This window comes from Thunnus thynnus, chromosome 14 (genome assembly GCF_963924715.1).
Source record: "Thunnus thynnus chromosome 14, fThuThy2.1, whole genome shotgun sequence".
In the NCBI taxonomy this organism is placed as follows: Eukaryota; Metazoa; Chordata; class Actinopteri; order Scombriformes; family Scombridae; genus Thunnus; species Thunnus thynnus.
In genome coordinates, this window is record NC_089530.1 from 17,547,175 (window position 1) to 17,566,801 (window position 19,627).

At 40.6% G+C, this 19,627-nt stretch overlaps 1 protein-coding gene across 2 annotated transcripts in view; it reads right to left on the reverse strand.

Annotated features, from left to right (window-relative positions):
* Positions 1 to 19,286, reverse strand: part of LOC137197124 (cGMP-dependent protein kinase 1) — an 83,757-nt gene extending 64,471 nt beyond the window's left edge. The window contains exons 1-2 of one of the 2 annotated variants that reach the window (XM_067610288.1): positions 18,597 to 19,286; positions 9,160 to 9,326 (exon numbers count right to left, since the gene is read on the reverse strand). In XM_067610288.1, coding sequence (XP_067466389.1) covers positions 9,160 to 9,326; positions 18,597 to 18,853 — 424 coding nt within the window. In that variant the 5' untranslated portion in view covers positions 18,854 to 19,286. Of the gene's footprint in view, positions 1 to 9,159; positions 9,327 to 14,533; positions 14,839 to 18,596 lie in introns of those variants that run through there. The other variant, XM_067610287.1, reaches the window with a different exon arrangement.
* Between the last annotated feature and the right edge of the window lie 341 nt (positions 19,287 to 19,627).

Consider the following 19,627-nt stretch of genomic DNA (forward strand, 5'->3'; position numbering starts at 1 on the left):
TGAGGATCAATTTTTACTCTACGGTTTGGAAGAGAAAAAAAAACAAAGGCCGTCTCACCCTAATCAGAGAAGAGGAAGAGACAGACAGACCGAGAGGGAGACAAACGCAGTGAATATAAAGAGAAAAGTAGAATGAAAAGGAGGTGAGATGGACAGATGGGCGGAGAATAACAGGGGAATAAGACAGAAGAGGAAAAGAAGTGACGAGCAAATGGGGAAAGATGGTGACAAGAGGACAGATTGGGGTCAAAGTCAGTAAAACGCGAGGAGGAGTGATAGAGGGAAACATGCATGTCTCTGGTCTCGTATTTGAGCTTTTTGAATTGGTAAATTGGTACCAGCGTGTGTGTAAGTGAGATAATTAATGAGAGAAAGCGACAAAAGGAACAACTTAGAGGCAGAGAGGGCAAATGAGAGAAGACACAAGCCAGAGAAAGAGTATTTTCAATTGGTGTTGAGGGCAGATGATGCACTGCTAAGCGTAGGTGAGATTATTAGTCTGCAACACACGCGTACACACTATTTGCACATAAATAGCACATTAGCTGAAGTTATAGCTTTCTTGATAGAAGTATTTCAAACCATTAGGCTATTATATATTAGCAAATACAGCTGGATATTTACGCACCTTTCTAAAAAAAAAAAAATCAATAAGCTACCTGAATTTGTTGTGGTGAATAGAAAACTGTATTTCCTGCTTTTACTCCTTCGCCCTTACACATTTTCTTCTCTTTTCACTGCTTTTGATGAATAAAAACCCATTTCCAGTGTGGCGCTCATCTGTAGAGGCTTTGCATCCAGTTAATTCACTGTTACATTGTAAGCTTTAAACTAGAAATCAAATCACAAAATGCCAGAAAGTAAAAAAATATTTCCTGCAGGATCTTTCACAACAATCGATTTTTCATGCCTGAATATTGCATCAACGATGCCGTCAGTCAAGTGAAGAAAGAGAATTATACACGCACACACACACATACACACACACACACATTGTATGTATAGAGATAAAAAGGTGCAAGTATATTAATCTATCTCTCTGTGACATTTCAGGCAACAACATCACAGAAATGTCATTACACACGTATTTCATTTAAGAAGGTGCAACTCTGTCGATACAGTTTCTCTGCACTCGCCGCTATTTCATTATATAGGGGCAGATTTCAGTAGCGACCACATGTAAGCGAACAGATACAGGGCTACCACCTGATCCCAACAGTTCCTTTTACCGTGTGTGTGTTTGAGATAATAAGGGAGAGTGTTTAAATGTCATTCCAATTACAGACACCTCACCTTTTCCCCTGATGACGCCTTAATAAACCTCCACTGAGAGCCTCATTAGAGTTATCATGAGAGCCAATAGCCTTGAAGAGGGCTAGCTATATGTGAGTCAATCTCGTGGTTATAATGGTATTGTGTGCCATGTTGCATACGCAGGTACACATACTCACGCGCATAGTCAATCTTACATTCGATTTTAGTCCTGAGTAGTTGAAATTGAGTTCCCTGTGATGCCTTTTCAGCAGAGAAGGTGAGTCTGAGCCTCAGCAGTGGGTTATGGTTCATTACTAACCTATAATTTACTGCTGTATGATGTTGTCAAGACACAATGGGCAGTAGTTACTGTATTTAAAGTTGGCTGCATGCTGTACTCTTTGGGGCCCATTAAACTAAAATTTATGAGCCTCACATTGCTGAGCCTTTTTCCCCAAGATGCTACTTTGACAGCAACAGCAGCAACAATTTGAGATCTGCATTAGTTAAGTTGCCAGGCAACAATGTAGTGTAATGGGTTTGTGCACTCACGTTTCTGCAACCCAATGCATTTGCTATTTGCACATCACCTCATTAATATGTGAATAGATCGTAATAATCACTGTGATCAGCAGATAGTTTATTAACAGCAACACCAGTAGCAGTGGTTATAACTGTAGAGGTGATACTAGTAGAAGCAGTAGGAACACAAGATAATCCCTCTAATTTGCTTTACATATTGTGTCCTTTCACACATATGACATTGAGTCACACTCAGGTGCCCGTATTGATTACATCTCTAAGCTCTGCTGAAGATGAGAGAGGAGCCATCTCCCTTTACTCTGCCTCATTGACCAGTAGACTCCAGCCTATGTTAGAATCTCAAAGAGACACATTTATTTATTTTGTCTCTTGCAGACTCTTGCCAGCTTGATCCTTGATTATGTTTTTGGGCTTGTTAGCTGGTGGTTAGTGACATGTTAGCTGGTTAGTTAAGGTGGTTAGCACAGGCTGAAGACATTTTATATGACTCATAATTCCCTTATAAATAGTCAATGTTGAGGAGCTCTAAAGATTTATGTTCATGTCAGGTTTTAATAACTCAGCCTGTGTGGTAGAGTACAAGGTGACAGAGAGGCGATAAGGTGCTGGTTGAAGCTAAAGGGGATTATGACAAGATAAAATATGCAATGAAATTAAATGTAAACAGACACCTCTGCTTCTCATTTCCCAGTGTTTTTTTTTTTTTTTTAGATTATTTGTTTGCCCCTTTTTGCCTTTATTGACTAGTTATTGGTGAAGAGGCCAACAGGAAACAAGTGGGGAGAAAAACAGGCATGACATACAACAAGGGTCCCTTGCCAGACTCAAAACAGGTACGTTGCAGATATGTGGCATGTGCAGTAACCATTCAGCTACCAGGGCACTCCAGTGTTGTTTATATTTGATTAGAGATTCAAGCAAACGCATCAGAGTTTGATGCTTACACACACAATCATGTCTACCAAGTGTTTTGAGTGCCTTATCATAAAGAGTCAAAAAGCTTCAAATACTTACTCCCCTCATAGAGAGAAACTAGTATCGAGCCACAGTGGGTAAACATTGTTATTCATTGTTATTCATAGGTATATCTCTGAAAAAACAGAAGGAAAAATGACAAGAGTGGTTCAGCATAAGCCTCTAAACACCACATTGTTTGTTTTCTGTCATATTCAAACATTAAAGGATAACATTTAAGCCTCAATTAAACTTCAACTATTCAAGTCTTCTTGAAGACACCTGTCAGAATAGTATATTTACCTTACCTAACTGTAGGTCAGATAAAATAATTGGGACTCTGTCCAATTTGTTTTGAGAAAATGTCAAATCCTAGGTGTATTCTCAAATCCCCTGAACACTTCAAGCTGAATAAAATGGTGCATCAATGGTTGCACTGAATTTTGTTAGCCTGTCAAAGAAACTGTCAATGTGAGCACTTGGGATTTGGAGCTGACTCTTACTGTAACATCACCACTCTCTTTCCCCACCTTTCTGTCTGCTCTCCCTGTATACTTAATAAAACTAGTAAAATATACAGTGAGGGCAGACAGCTGTTTTTCCTACAAGATATCACAAATTGAAACAAATACATGAGTCAGAGTCAATATCACATATACAGCCTCCTGGCGAGGCTTTTCTTGTTCTTTGAATGTTCTTGTTTATCACTCAGGCTGAAAGTTATAAGACAAAGTAGGAATCGTAAGTGAATATTCAATATTCAATTCTGGCAACAGGAAATCGAGTCAGGAGAGACCTAATACATCCTCTTACCACAATAAAGTTGTCAGACAGAGGAAATCAGTTCAGTTAAGCTTTCTCATCCAAGAAGTACAACCCAGACTTTTAGCCTAAACTTAACAACACCAAACCTTTACTTAACCCTGTATCTCTAATATCAACCTAAACATAACTATGGTCAGATCTATATGGATACCTAACCATTTCAAATTATATCTCAACATAACTAGAACTGAAAAAATTAGTCAATTAGTCATTTCCAGGGATCAAATGATTAGTCAGACCAGAATTCTCTGGTTCAAACTTCCCAAATGTGAATATCTGAGGGTTTCTTAGTCTTTTATAATTGTAGATTGAATATCTTTGGGTTTTGAACCATTCCCAGATAGCAAAATTGCTGTGGACCAGATCCGGCCCACACCCGACACTTTCTGCACTTTCATCTGGCTCACATACGGCATGGAATGATGCCACTTAGGCAGTCCGCTCCTGTCTCCCAGATCTGGGCCACAAGCAAGCCGTATGTCAACCAAGAACAAACCAGATAAACCAGAACTGGCCCACATCCAGAATACACATACCTGAGAGCACCGCACCTTTACCAAAAAAGGCCCACATTTGATTTGGGATATTTGGGCCATATTTGTTATTTTACATGTGGGCCATTTCAGGCTCACATCCATTTTGCCCAGGCCAGAAGAAGGTCAGCAGTGCCGCATCATTGCCTGAAGTGGCCCACTTCCGTATGCTATCTGGGTTAGTCGGACAAAACATGCAATTAAAATATGTCAACTTGTGTTCTGGGTAACATTTTTTGGAATATTTTTCACAATTTTCTTCTATTTTAGAGATCAAACAGTTAATCAGTTAATCGAGAAAATAATCAGCAGATTGATGAATAATGAAAATTGTTACTTGCAGCCCTAAACATAACCATTTTTAACGTTAACACCGAAAGCTAACTTTCAAATTAGACAGGTCATTATTACCAGTAACAACTGAAGGATTCCTAATTTTAATGTCGTTGAACTTCAGATATGAGCTCATTCTTGTTAACAACACAAAACTGTGTATTTTTTAACATTCTCCAGCTGGCGGGTGAAATGATCACCATTTTCTTGAGAATTAGACTAAACTATAGTCTGTACTCTTCCTAGTTTTGCATTTTGACCACCACCCAGTGTTTCAGGGTGTTTATGCCATCCAAACAAATCACTAAATCTCTATTCCCAAAGCTCAGGAAGCTTTGGGAATAGAGATTTAGTGATTAGGCGGCTCCATTGCACCTTAACAAGCTTACTGTTAACATCATCAACACTGTCTCCTACTGCCACATGTTCCTCGAGGATATGTGTAATAGGAGATACTTATATTTATTAGCACACAAAGTTTCATTAGATTGAGATGAATTATGACCATGGGCATTTCACTGTCGAGGAAATATTTGATAGTAATTGAATGTGATTATACTTGTTATTATTATCATTAGCCACCTGTATGGGTGTTCGTGGATGACACAGTCAAGCAAAAACCTATCTCATCTCCATGGAAACATGAGCTTTTGTCTCAGTTGCAATCAGTATTTTTAAGATGACTGATGCCATATACAGCTCAGTGGATCCAATCAAAATACAACAAAAATTTATTACAGCAGCCACAGCCAAGCGGACAGTCTCATCACAGCAGCAAACCAGTGCCAGAATCTATTCCGTTTCTGCAGCTCCTGTTTTGTCTGATCTTTAATTATCAGGTGCATCTGTAATAACTATCCTGAGGTTGTTAACACACAGAGGCTGTGATATTCTCTGAAATATAAGTCCAGTCTTTCACTAGGGAAGCATAAATGATGTATATGCTCTCTGTTTCATGAGATTGTTTTAATATTTTTATTTTAAATGAGAGCAATGATGTAGCACACTATTATTGTTATTTAATCTTTGTATTTGTGTAGTTTACTTGAGCCTCATATGGTTACATGACGCATGACAAATGCTGTCAGCCTCAGGGCAAAACGTTAATGATTAGCCTGCCAACTCTCAATACGAAATGACACTACTGCCAGCGTAGTGAACACTTCATTTGCTAGGAAAATGATGTACAATGTTCAGCTGACGAAGCTGTGTGTTTGACATGCCATGGCGTAATCAGACACCCTGTCAGCATGGATTAAAAAGTCGCAGAACGCAATGGCCTTCCTCAGACCTTGGCACAAAGTCATCACCCCTTGGGCTAATGCTTTTAACATTTGTTTTTATGCAAAGCAAGTCAAGGCCAGGGACAGTTAGAGTGAGAACTGCAGGCAAGGGACTCGCTGGAACATGACGCAAAGAAACAAAAAGGAGGCGAATTAAAAAGTGGAATAGAAGAGAGTAAGGGGCAACAAGAGAGAGATGAAAATATTAATTAAAGATAAATATGTTAAACTTAAACTGGGGATCTGAAAATATAATATAATTACCAAAACATTTGATATTAGTGGCACATGACCACTGTTGAATTGAAGCCCTATTTCTAATTATGCTACAGTTCTTTCCTCTATCGCTGTTAGAGAGGAAATCACAGAGCCCCTCAACAATTACTTCTCTCTCAGATTTGTATCTTTCTTTTCTTTCTTTCTGTTGCACTCAAGAGAAGCCTATTCATCATGTCAGTGTGACACTTGCTCATTGGTGACCCAGCATGACGAGTCACCTCTGGTACAATCATCTTCTCACAGCCTCTGTCACAGAGAGAGATTAGGATCTACTCACGACATACAGATGAGACCGGTGTTCAGGTAAAAAAACACTGAATTTTAGACAATTGGCTCAACATGTAGAGGTTTATACCCTGACTTTTTCCTTTTTCACCCACAATTGTTGGATTCACGCAGGACACCGGTGCAATAATTGAAGATGTGGTTTCTCATAACACTCATCAGGTGTCAGTACATGAAAGATATAATCTACAATACTTCCCCTCCCACATTCCAAATTTTCATCTCAGCTCTCTGTTGGCGGTTTGCACAGTCCACAGTTGTGTTTTGCATTTCATTTGCATTATGACAGTTACATGTTCGACTCTTTACATATCTGACTTCTCTCTGCAGTTTACAGATAAGGACGACAAATGACGTCCGTCTTACAACAGTGATGTGAAACACTGCAATTATGCATGATGTAAGACGGTTCATAAAATTAAATGTCTAAATCTAATTGACTGTTCAGAGCTGTGGTCACTTCTGTGTGTTGACTGACAGACAACATGCAGTCATCAAATAATTTACTGTAATTCTAGACCCATTCTTACTGTCACCTTTTAACTCCCCCTTAGTGAAATGCCCTATAAATAAGGTGTTTTCATACACACTGAGATTATAAATAATATGAACAGTATAACACAAAAAACATGAATAATGTATCTTTGACATCAAAATATATATGACCAGGGAAATTCTGCTTACACCAATCATTTCAGGCATTAATTAGAAGTAATTTATTAGACATTACTTCAACTAACCTAAAACTACCTTGAAGAATTATGTCTTTAATTATGTGTTGATATTAAGGCAGTTTGAACAAGATTAAGAGTCCACAGCTATGCTAGCAGCTCTGTGAAACTGTACTTTGGCACAGTGGTGCTTTGAGCTAAATACTAATGTCAGCATGCTAACATGCTCACAATGACAATGCTAACATGCTGATGTTCAGCAGGTATAATGTTTACTGTGTTCAGCAACTTATTTTAGCGTGTTAGCATGTTAACATTTGCTAATAAGCACAGGAATGTCATTAGTTTAGCAGGTATTTGGTCATAAACCAACAAATTGGAAAAATTCAACTTTGGACATGATGATGGAACTAGAGGAGAAGTCAGAGTTCACCAAAATCATTACAGGTCATCCTGAAGATGATGAGAACAAGAATATTGAACCAAATTTCATGACAATCCATCGTTTCACTCAGGTAGCACTAGAGGAAAAGTCAGGGGGTCACCCTGGTCATTAAGATTCATCCTCTGGGGAGCATGAATGTTTTTATGGTAATATTTTCAATAGAGATATGTCAGTCTGGTCCAAAGTGGTGGACCAACTGGCACAGTCAACTTCAATTTAGTTCAGTCTAACAACACTACAGTTTTTTTTACATTTTTACTTCTGTTTAATATTATACTTCATACAATTATAGCTATCTATTTCTTCAAGATGACAATATTTCATTTCAGTCATAACAGACAAAACACAGTAAAAGACCCCTGTTGGTGTACTGATCAATATGACCGAGTCATCTTCCTAATACGATAACCTTTAAAGTCATAGCTTAGACCCCCCACAAAAGGTTTTTGAATTCAAACCCAGTGACTCACTAAAGAGAAGATGAAGACAGAGAGCAGCCATAACATTTCTGCTGGCATCCAAACAGAGACACTGCCTGTGGAGTCCTTTCAGATATGTCAAATCCTATCTGCCTGCGCTTGAAGAGAGCAATGTGCAGTTGTATAGAATTATAGATTTATAGTGTTATATAGTGTATATATATATTTTTTAATTTCTTTTTTCTGTTCTTTTTTTTTTAAAGAAAATTGCTGTCTCATCATTTAAGCCGTACTTTCCCACAGACCTGTTCTTAACGATGTTTGGCTGAATGGAGCATGCAGGAAATGTCTTTCCAACCCAATAATCAAAATAGGTGGCCAGCGTGAAACAATAGGAGCAACAATCAATATCATCGTTCTTCCTTGTAAAATATTAACCTTTAAATGCCACTGCTTATAAACAAGATTCAAGCTTACTGCTTCGTGGTTTCCATTTTTCTCATTTTTCTACCATGATGTTTAGATTTAAGGAAAGTATTTCCACCATGAAACATTTTGAATTCTTGAAATTGTATCTGAGTCATGTGTAAACTGTTAAGGTTTTAGAGAGGAAACAAGCGATTATAGCTTTTTATACAGTATATTAGATACTTCTGTATTCTAATCTGTACAATGTCAGTGAATGCCCACATTCATCTCTATATAATGATCAATTATATTTTGAATGCACTGACTGAAGCCATTTTCCATGAGGTCAAATCTAATGTCAGGGACGACAGCTCTCTAAACATTTTATTGCAGTATCACTTGTTGCAAATCATGTAGCAGATATGCCCTTTCACAAATCCCATCAGTGCCAGACTGGACATTGTTCTGTTGTTCCCATAATCCGAGCTCTCACACTCAGAGTCACCAATCCTCGTTTAAAAACTATGAAAATAAAAGCCATATGCTGAAACAATACTGGTAAAAAAAAAAAAAAGAGTGAAACATAAAGGATGCAGCGGACATGCAACGTCATGTAAAATAAAATCATTGGGATGTGAGTGAATCATATAGCAGTGCCAAAATGTTGTAGTCTGGAGTTTTAGTTCATTGCTCTGCAGAAACCCATCAATAATGTCCTTTCATTTCTTTTCCATAATTGTCATGATGATGCTCTTAAAGCTCTCCAGATATTGCCCTACAATTTCAGTTGTGTTAAATTTTTATTTTTAAAAAGTGTAATTGCGTACGTCATTTTAGACCCCAGCCTTTCAAACTGTTGTTTTCATTTGAATGCATTTGTGCCTCCGCAGGATGGATAATGTACCTTTTGTGCATGTGTGCTTTTACCTTCCATGACGTAGACCAGCGAGCCCACATCGCCCTCCTTAATGATACAGCTGTCCTTTCCATACTCCACAGGGTACATGCAGTCCACGATCTCTTGGATCTGCGAAAGCTCCAGATTCTTCATGAAGTCGTTGTCCAAGATGGCCTCCTTGATCAGATCCTTGGACCTTGGAAGACAAGGTGAAATGAAATGAGATATTCCAATATCAGACCCGCACAAGCACAAATTCATACTGGTGCTTCTTGGCTGTAGGAAGACAAAATGATAAAGAATAAGAGAGAGGAATTAGCACAAGAGTCTAAAGGTATCATACACGAATCTCAACCAAAGATCTTGGCTTAAATGAAAATATTCTCTACAATCCAGTGAAGGATGTTGACCAGTACAACAGGCAGGTACACTGCCTACTTTTAAGTGAATTAAAGTCTCACACAATCTGCACAGTAGCTTTTCAAAAAAGATATTCTCCTTTCAAAGACGTCAAGGTGAAACCTTTTTATTTCCTCCAAACGCTGGAGCAAGTTAATAAATAGCTAAATCTATGCCTAATGGAAGCAGATTGTTTCCATTCAGGGTTGTACTTTTGAAAGCCAAATCAGCCTTCAGACTGTGGAGTAATTAGGGCATTCCACAGGTAAGTATTTTCTGCAATGACTATGCAAGGAAAGGAAAGAATGTAATTAACTGTAAAGCTAATGTGCAGTCGTCAAGGTACCGCTGGGTGTACACATGAAAGAGCACTTTGTCAGGCGGGCTAAAAGGAAAAGCAGACAAATGGAATTAGACCACATTATGAAAGGGGACATTAAGTCAAATCATCAGTTAAATCAAGGAATACACATTAGATACCGGTGATGGATCATCGAGGGAAGAGAGGTATTTGTTTGTAAAAGATGTCCGTATGTTTACAACAGGTGAACGTAGGCCAGACGCAGTGACGTTTGAGACTGTTGAGGCAAACGTTAGTTGGATCCTTTTGGATACAAAGTGTCAAGATATGCGAGAGCCATTTGAGGCGGACCAGATCCTCAACAGTGAGTCAGGATCACTCATTCATTGAAGCATGTCATCACCAGAGTCTGACTTGCTCAGCTGAGTGCTGCCTGGCTGGTTTTGACAGAGTGTCAGCTGGATGAATGAGGTTAATAATATGTATGAGGGTTAATCCAACAAGATGACCCTAACCCTAACCCCTACCAAGAAGGGAAGCTTTTAAACCTTATTACATAAAAATGACAGAATGCACCCCTCATCCCCTGCTAGCTGGATATAAAGGCACTGGTGAACTGCTGCTTGCCTTTTTGTGCCTGGTGCCCTTTTCAGAAACAGATTTCTAGGGTGCATTGTTGATGCTGATCACCTGTGGAGCTTATAGCTAAAAGGGCAAATAACCTGGAAGACATTTATGAGACAGAGCTCCCCCTACACACAGGCTTCTCTGGCCTGGTGCCATGCTGAAGCAAAGTCCTACACAGACCACATGACTACACAAACCAAACTTCAAGCAAGAAACTTCAATGTCTGCCATGATACAATATCAGCAGCGCTCAGAATTTTTTTTTTGTTTTTGTTAGATTTATGCACAGAGCACTATGAACATGTCTGTTGTTTTTCAGAGAGCAAGTACTACAAATTCCTCTGCACATTTATGTATGTGAGGTAATGTTTAATAGAGCTTGCATTGATCTTTTAAGGTCACATGAATGTTTCTCCTTAAAAAACGAATCTGCAAAGAAAATTGTTGACCCCTCCGATAAAAAAGTCAAAATTGTGGGAGATGCCAAACAGCAGATATTACATCTGGCATGTAAATACAAATTTCAACCTTGACAAACATCTACAAATTTCAAGAGCGTCTTTTCTACCATCAGCTGAATGATTTGTTTTTGTTTGAGTCTCAAGTAGCATGCTAAATGATCACTAATGTACTTTTTGCATTCAACAGCCGGCTGAATTTTCAGTTAGGGTTTCAAGGCTTGTGGATCCCCAGACGGCCCTGCTTTTACTCTCTGACAGAAATTGAATTGAAGCTAGAACAGTTAGCCTCTCCAACAGAACGACCAGGATGATGTTGAAGTTCCTCATTAGAGATTTTTGACTCTGCCTTTGAGAGTCAGAACAAGCTCCTGTTGGGAATTGAAAAGAGAAGATTGAGGTGTTGCACCTATTTTTAAATTCTCACCACTCACTCTGTATTCATATGTGCTTCTCAAACCCTCCTCCCTTTCTCAGCAGTGACTGCACATGGAGATAATTTTGATTTCATCTTGAGGTTCTCATTAGGTTTTGGGGTGTAGATCTTAATAAAGGTGTGAAGTGTTGTGTTTTTTTGGACTGTGATGATCCTTACGACCTTTATTGAGATGGTGAAATAGGCTTAACTTTATACAGCAGAACTAAACAACCAGGAACAAACTGAAAATCCGTTATTTCCTTGAAGTTGACCTTTAATACTCTGGAAATGTGCCTCAATGACCCCGATTCTGTTACATTTACACCCAGGACATTTCTGGCCTTTTCCATCCCAATGGGACCCCCTGACTCGAGCCTCTGCTAGCAACGTTGAGCAACGTTTTGTCCGCTGCGGCCAACCAGACCCTTATAAAAACATCAGCCTTCCTCTCCTTTGTGAGGATGATATATTTGCCTTCATCCACTAGTGAACTTTGGGGCTGAGCAAGTTCAGTCTTCCTTAAAAGGAGAAAATATGCTCTTTTAGGGGGAAAAAAGAAGAGAGATGGCAGAAAAGTGGGAGAGGCTAACAGGAATAAGAGGCAGATGGAGGGAGAGGGATGGATAGCGTATGTGTAAGGAACACTCTACGGGCCTTGTAAAGAAGATAAAGTGGGCAAGAATGAAAGAAAAATATAAATATTTAGCCAAATCCAACAGTCATTATCGCTACACTTCAAAAACCAAAACAAAATGAAAATATAATGGACCTGCTTTTATCCCAGGAGGCCCTTGTGTATTTTATAGAAGAAAAATAAATTGTCTGTGTTGTCAATTGAGCAATAAAAAATAAAACCTAAGTTACAAGAGTCACACGGAAACAAAATAGCTAATAAATGTTTGCTTTGTATCATGAGAAAAATATGAACTTTTTCAACTTGCTCGAGCAAAGATGTCCAAACTAATTGGATAATGATAATACTGCTGAACTAATCAAGAAAACAGCGCCCAGACATACTCAATTATTTGCATTCAAGAGTCTGTCTGCTTCTCAATCATAATTTTTTTCATGGCTATGCTTATAAGAATAGAGACACTGAAGAGAAAGTCATTTTCTGTCAGATGGAAAGTGTGAAAAGAAAATTGAGGCTATAGCTGGGAGGCTTTTGATAGGAGTTCAAACAACCACTTGGTAAGAGGAAGTAAATTTTCAGTCACATCAAGAGATTTCCTTTTCGATTTTGAGATCATGCAAAACTGCTGTCACAACGGGGTTTTTTTTATAAATCTGTCAAATCTCAAACTGCCCTTTGTCCATCATAATTGAAAGATGATCGCATTGAAACTCCTGGATAGATGAGACACCAAACTCTTCTGGGAGTAAAAATGTCAAAAGGCTTGACAATCCCCCCAATTTTTTTGAAAAGTTGATATTTTGTAGATGCTGGGTTTTTTTTTCAGGAACCTGATAATGAGAAACTTCCTGTTATGATCTCACTAAAAGCCTCTTTGGGAAATCCTTTAATGGAAATAGCCATATACAGCAAAAGCTTTAGGATGAGGACGATAATCATAATGAAACGGTCACTCTAGTGTGTTGTCCTTATCTGACATTCCAAGCCCAGCGTCCAGGGTCTCGCGTTTATTTATGACTGTGAGACAAATAAAACAAACACAAGAAAAGATTTGGCTTTTTGTGTGTTTTCTACACAGCTGACAGGTATAACAAAGACTAATGGCCTGTTCCTACTCAAATAAATAACCCCCCTTCATATTTGAATCTCCTTTGATGAAATCTTTGGAGCTTTCTTTGTCTGCGTGTCGAGAGCATAATGCCATTCATATGACACATGTGATCTATCTGCAAACTGTGCAGTGTTGTTTTTTTTCCTTTCCTTGTTTTTCATTTTAGTCTAAAACACCATGACGACAAAAGAAACATTTTATCATATGCTTTACTGGGGTTAAAAGTAGATAATATACCAATAATTTAAATTGAACACTTTTATGCTTATGTTAAGTGACATCCATTTCTGCATTTCAAAGCTGGATTTTGTTTTGATTATGTATTGAATATATCCAATATTTCCACATTTCAGTGTGCTTACAGATTGAAGGGTAGATATTATTCCCGACCACCACAGGGGTAAGTATTGATTCATAATAACACAACCTTAAAGTTCAAACTCAGCAGATAACTGGGTTAATTTAAAACAGAGTCACTTTTCTAATGCCAGCTTCAGTTTGAGAGACTGGCCTGACGTTGCAGACCAGGTTGAGCAGGAAAAGGGTGCTTGAGAGTTCGAAAAGAGAGAGAGATTAGCTCTAAACAAATCATAAGGTTAACATGCACAGAGAGCCTGTTAAGACTGGCTGTCACAGAATATGTATGGGCGGCTCAGTGGTTAGCACTGATGCCTCACAGCAAGAAAACAAGAAGGCCAGCCCAGGTCCTTTCTGTGTGGATACATGTTCTCCATGTGTTTGTGTGGGTTTCTGCCGGGTGCTCTGGTTTCCTCCTACCATCAAAGACATGTATGTTAGGGCTAAAACTCCTGTCAGTGCCCCTGACTACTGGCACTGGAGTTGGTCCCCGGTTGCTGCACCATGGCTGTCCAATGCTCCTAACGTATAGGATGGGTCAAATGCAGAGGATTCATTTTGTTTCAATGTATGTGAATGCTGAGAAATGATAATAAAGAAATCTTAATCTTGATCACAGCTTGTATAAGATAAGCAAAGGTATATTACACTGAGCTACCACCTCCAGCTCTCTAAACCTATAATCCCCTTTGACTGGATGACATTTCATTCCTCTCTCATCTTAGCCAATTATTGGACTGTCCGGCTACCACTGGACTGCTGGACAGCTGATTAATCTTATTAATAACTGTCATGATTGTTTCCTGATCATTTTTCATCTCATTTTCCTATAGTTGAAGGCGTCATGACATTTCCCCCTTTACGCACTGCGTGTCTATGTGTGTGTGTGTGTGTGTGTGTGTGTGTGTGTGTTTTGTAGAGCAACACCTCATCCTCCTTATGTGCTACAGGTACCGTACCTGCTGCGCCATACGTAACATTACGCACAGCAATCGGAAAGGTGACTAAGGGTGAATTAATTCATACTTGAGTGCAGCAACTAATACAAGATGTCGTTATTAAAAGTGAATATTGTGAGATTATAATATGGACACCTACTGTGGGCTTTTGGGGTAGAAAGGTAGGGTGACATGGCTAAGATCCTGGATGTCGAAGGCAGTGGGTTCAGCCGAGATTGCCTGTCTCTTCGTCCGCTGCTGCTCATGCAGCTCATTCTGCTTGTGGACCTGCTGGGTTGCCGGTTTGATAACGGAGCGGTATTTGTCCAGCTCGTTCTGTAGTCTCTGTATAAGCTCGTCTTTCTGGTCGAGTTCCAGTTCCAGTTCGTCGATGAGCGCGTCCCTCTGGCGCAGCTCCTCAATCTTCTCCTGGAGCGCGTACTGGAGGTCGCGCAAGGTGCCCATTTCACTTGGTGGCTACGAGCGACTTCCCCAGTAAGTTTATCGAAATGTCTGCAGTCTAGTCTTTATCCTCGCTCCTCTGCCACGCTGCTCATAAACTTTATCCGGCATCAACAGCTTCGGAGGATGCAGCCCCTGTCTCTCCTGAGGGGGGGATTCCTCCGTCACAGTCCGTCACAAAGCGGATGTTGGGAATTTAAGCGAAGGTATGCTCGGTGGATGCCGCGATTGCCAAGGTGAGCCCATAAAGCGTCTCAGCCACAGTCACGCAAAGTTTCCTCTCTCTCTTTCTCTCTCTCTCTCTCTCCCTCCCTCCCTCGCTCCTTCCCTCCCTCGGTGCTGTGACAGCGGAGGACCGTCCTCCCCGAGTGCGTCAGGCTGAGACCCGGAGAGAGCGCATGTCGAGAAGGGCGCCTACAGGAATCTGTGGCACAGTGCAGTCTGCCACTCCAGAGAGAACTGCGCTCGTCTCACATGAATAATGGACTCAGTGAGAAAGCCACTGCTCGGAGAACCATGTCATCATACCTCAGTAACTGGTCCTGACGCCCTGAGGCTGCTGAGTTACAAATAGATGAGCACCGGAGCCTTAATGGATGTTGAAGGTGATGGAAACTTAATGAACCTCAGTGTAAAAATAAACAACATGTTTGTCATCTATTGGGGAACAGAGGCTGCACCGCTTGTATTGTGTTGGAGTACTTGTAAGTTTTTGTCAATTTGGACAAAAGTGCAAAAATCAGGAAATATTTGAAACTATTAGTGTGGATTTGAACCAAAACAATTGACTTTAGGCAATACAAAGCATGTCAAAGTGGTAAAAAGTAATCCCACTTTTCTCAATGTGTGTGTGTGTCTGTGTGTGTGAGTGAGTGTGAGTGTGTGTGACAGATTAAAAACTGGACCAAGTGAAGGTGCTAAAGGCAAAGCATGATAACCTTACAGTATGTCAGACACCACCAGCAACAGCTGCTAAGGCTCACAACTCTTCACAGCAGCTCCACATTCCTCATCTAATCTTGTGTGTGTGTGTGTCGACTCTGAGCGCCGCTCTTGTCTGTCCACATTATCCCAATGAGTCATCTGAAGCTCAGCGAACAGCATTTGGCCTGATGCGCTCTGGACAAATTCAGAGGAGGATAAACTGCCAAGGACAATCTGACAGGATGAATAGTTACTGAGGCTAAAACAGCAATTACTGTGCTGAGAGTGGGGAGTCACAAGCTGGCAGTGTGGACAAAAAGTGAAGAGCAATGAGATTTCTTTGGCTGTAAGGAAAGGTGTTTTTGGTGTGGTGGTCAAAGAGCATTTTTTCCTGACAAGCATGTGAACAACACTAGGCAGAGACAGTTGGTGTACTAAAAGATCACAGCTGCCCTCTTGTGGCGGATTAAAAGATCAACCCAGGCAAACAACAACAAGGTGTCATGACTCTGCTCTGCAGGAAAAAAGGTCTATCACTTAATGTTCCCACAATACTGGTGTTGAATTAATGAATTAGTGACTGACTGAGCAGTGTGTTGAGGAAACAGGTTGTTTGTACTGTTAACAACAATAAAACAATTAGATATATCATTGCACATAATGGTATGTACAGTAGGCTTATGCACAAAAAGTGAAAGTGCCCCGATGTGGCAACCTTGGAGAGATTTGAATAAAACAAATGCGCATCAGCAGCTGAGCACAAACAATGCAAACCTGTTTTCAGAACTCACAGAGGTGAAAAGGTATAAATGTAAGCTTTCTGTGAGACTTTTAACGAGATGAAGCACCTGTGAGGAACACCTGTTCAACAAACAGTGCAGATAATAGTCTGTTTAAGCCACTAACATAAAGGCTTTACATATTTTTCTGAAAAGATTTGTTTTCTTGTGCTTCTCTCTAAATGCAGATACCTAAACTTTCTAATGAAGCCAAAGCAGCCTCAGCTAATTAAAAAACCATCATATTTTCTTTTATCTCTGTCAAGGGAAGCAAAAGTTCATAGGGCACAAAGCTTGAGCAGCAGCAAAGTTTACTTTAGATTCAAGCTCTGGCTCTCTCAAGTCCAGTGTTGCATCCCCATCCTCCCATCATCAAAAGGCCCTCTCTCTCTCTCTCGCTCTCTCTCTCCCACTGTCCTTCAAAGCACCTCTGCGCTTTAAATTTCACCTCTCTAACCATCCAGCTCAGCCCTTTTCCTATGCAGATCAATAGAAACAGGATCCGTTTCTCCATGGTGCGGTAATCCGATGAGTGGGGCGGGCCGCCGGCTGGTGCCACGTCCCTGACTCTAATGGGGGCGGGGGGGTCACAACGTCTCTGACCCCACGGCGGCAGCACAGGTGGACGCCCTTCTCCAGACACCGGTGGCACCGAGAGCAATCACGTCATTTCACCGGTGCTTTACACAAATGCAAACAGGTTTACTTCCGTTTCACTGCACATGCATCACAGCCACAAGCAATTAGCCTTTCTGTTCACTGGAGGCCCATTCAAGCGCTCATTGTGCCTCATCAGCTGAGTATATATGCATAATTTGACCTTTTTCAGAATAGACCCAGGTCCTATAGAAAGGTTGACAATAGATCATCAGTATACCTGATTATTTTTGTCTTGAATATTTGTTAGCCTTTATTTCTCGACCTAGGTCATTCAGGAACTCTGTGTCTCATTCTCAAGTACTTTTTATTGTAATTCATTATGCTTCAGGACTCTCTCTGAAGAGTTTTGTGTTGTCTGAAGGGACACTGAGCATCAATTAATGAGTGCAAATAAGGAGCTGCCCTATCTGTAGTTTATTCATGCAAATGAGGATTGGATATTGTCTAGCCATCTTAACTAAATTAACCCTACTGTCTGCTGCATCTTAATTGAGTTATCAGAGTGATTTCTGTGTGTGTGTGTGTGTGTGTGTGTGTGTGTGTGTGTGTGTGTGTGTAATATCAACATAATTAGCCATTTATCCTGATGTGATTCTGATAAGAGAAATTGAGATTAAAAGAAATTAAAAAGCGCAAAAAGAGAGAGAGTGTGTGTCAACTTTTAGCTGGGAGTAATGGCAACACAATCAAGCTGAATAGACTGAAAATAAGTGAATAAATGAGATAATTACTGACAACTAATCACATACAGGCCTCATGTGAAACCCTCAAATTCAGGACAACCATACTGTGAAGCTAAAATGAGCACCTAAAGGTGATGCAGGAAGCATATGGTCAAACAAAGCGTTTTCTAATGGAGTATTAAATATCCTCAGACATGCACTTCGGGTCCTCAGCGTCCAGCTACTAAAAGCCAATAATGCATCGCACTTCCTCCTGTCTGTGTCCTGTGGGACCGCCGTGATGGATCTGATCAATTAGGAGCTCTTTCTGAAACTCGCCTTGGAGCTGCGTCATCGCCCCCAAGAATGAAAGTGCTCGTCCATTCATGGCAAACGTCTCCTCCATCTCTCATTAAAAAAAGAAAGACAGAAAATGTAGAAAACAGCCAGAAAAAAAGCTCTGTGGAGGTGGAGATAGGCCACTGAAGTGCCACAAGAAGTGTGTGTGTGTGTGTGTGTGTGTGTGTGTGTGTGTGTGTGTGTGTGTGTGTGTGAATGAGTGTGTGGAATTCATAACATGTTCATTCATATTTCTGTTGAAAAAAAGAGACTTCTGCTTCTAATAACATATTTCATGGCACATCTTTACATTTTGGCAGTGAAAAAGAAAAACACAAAGCCGACACATGGGCGTAATGGGAAAGTAAAGTATCAATACCATGCTGAACAATCTTACCAGTCAGACTTGGCATATTTCCGAAAAGACTGCCTTGACAGGTCCTGGTGCGTTTGAGGCTCCGCGGAGATGCCCTGCGCCCTGCGGGTCCTCGGTCCAATAAGTTGAGCGCTGGGCAAAACAGACTGACATTTGTGCAATTTTCTCTTCAGTTCTTGAATCTCGTCTTCCCTGTCCGCCAGCCGCCTCTCCAAGTCCCGTATCCTCTCCTCCTTTAGCAGCAGGATCTTAGCAAAGTCGTCCTCCAGGTCACTCATGTTGAAAATCTGCGTTAAACTTTGCCCCGCGATTCTCCGCTGATATGGACAAAAACGATTAACTCCAAGCGCTCGCACAGGTTGTGGGAAAACGGACACAAAAATCCCCTCTAAATACGCTCAGGATGATGATGATGATGATGCTCCGATAATGCCCCTTCACTGCCCACTTGTTTATTTCAGAAGAAAAGAGCAAAGCGGTGTTTAAAGCCGGGAAATGGACGATTGATGGAGCAGCGCTACGCTACAGTCCACCAAGCCTCCGGGGAGCAGCTGATGATCCTTCATTGAGAAACCAATTACAGCAGCTCTTCCTCTCCCGAGGACGCAGGCAGGCCGTCAAACTGGGCACTAAAGAACCGAGACAACTCCTGTACTTCACCGCCTCTCACACTGCAAACACACTGAGGAAGCTCAGGGCTGCTGTTACTGTTGCTGCTGCTGCTGCTGCTGCTGTCAAATATTTGTTTACCATATATCTGCACAATCCGGAACACCCTTTGAGTGACAAAAGCGCAAACACCAACATCACCTCCACGACCTAACCTACTGAAAAAATCAATTGTCCCGCACCCGTATTGGCTTCACAGGACAGTGGATTAAGCCACAGCTTGTTGGCAATGGATACATTTTATATATGGAATGTGCACACATCAGTGAAGTGAAAGTAATCTCTGTACAAGGCTAACAGCCTTTATATTGGCCAGAAGCCTCTGTGATTGTGCTTGCACAGTGTTGTTATGGAGATTTATTCATTTATTATGCGAGTTTTTA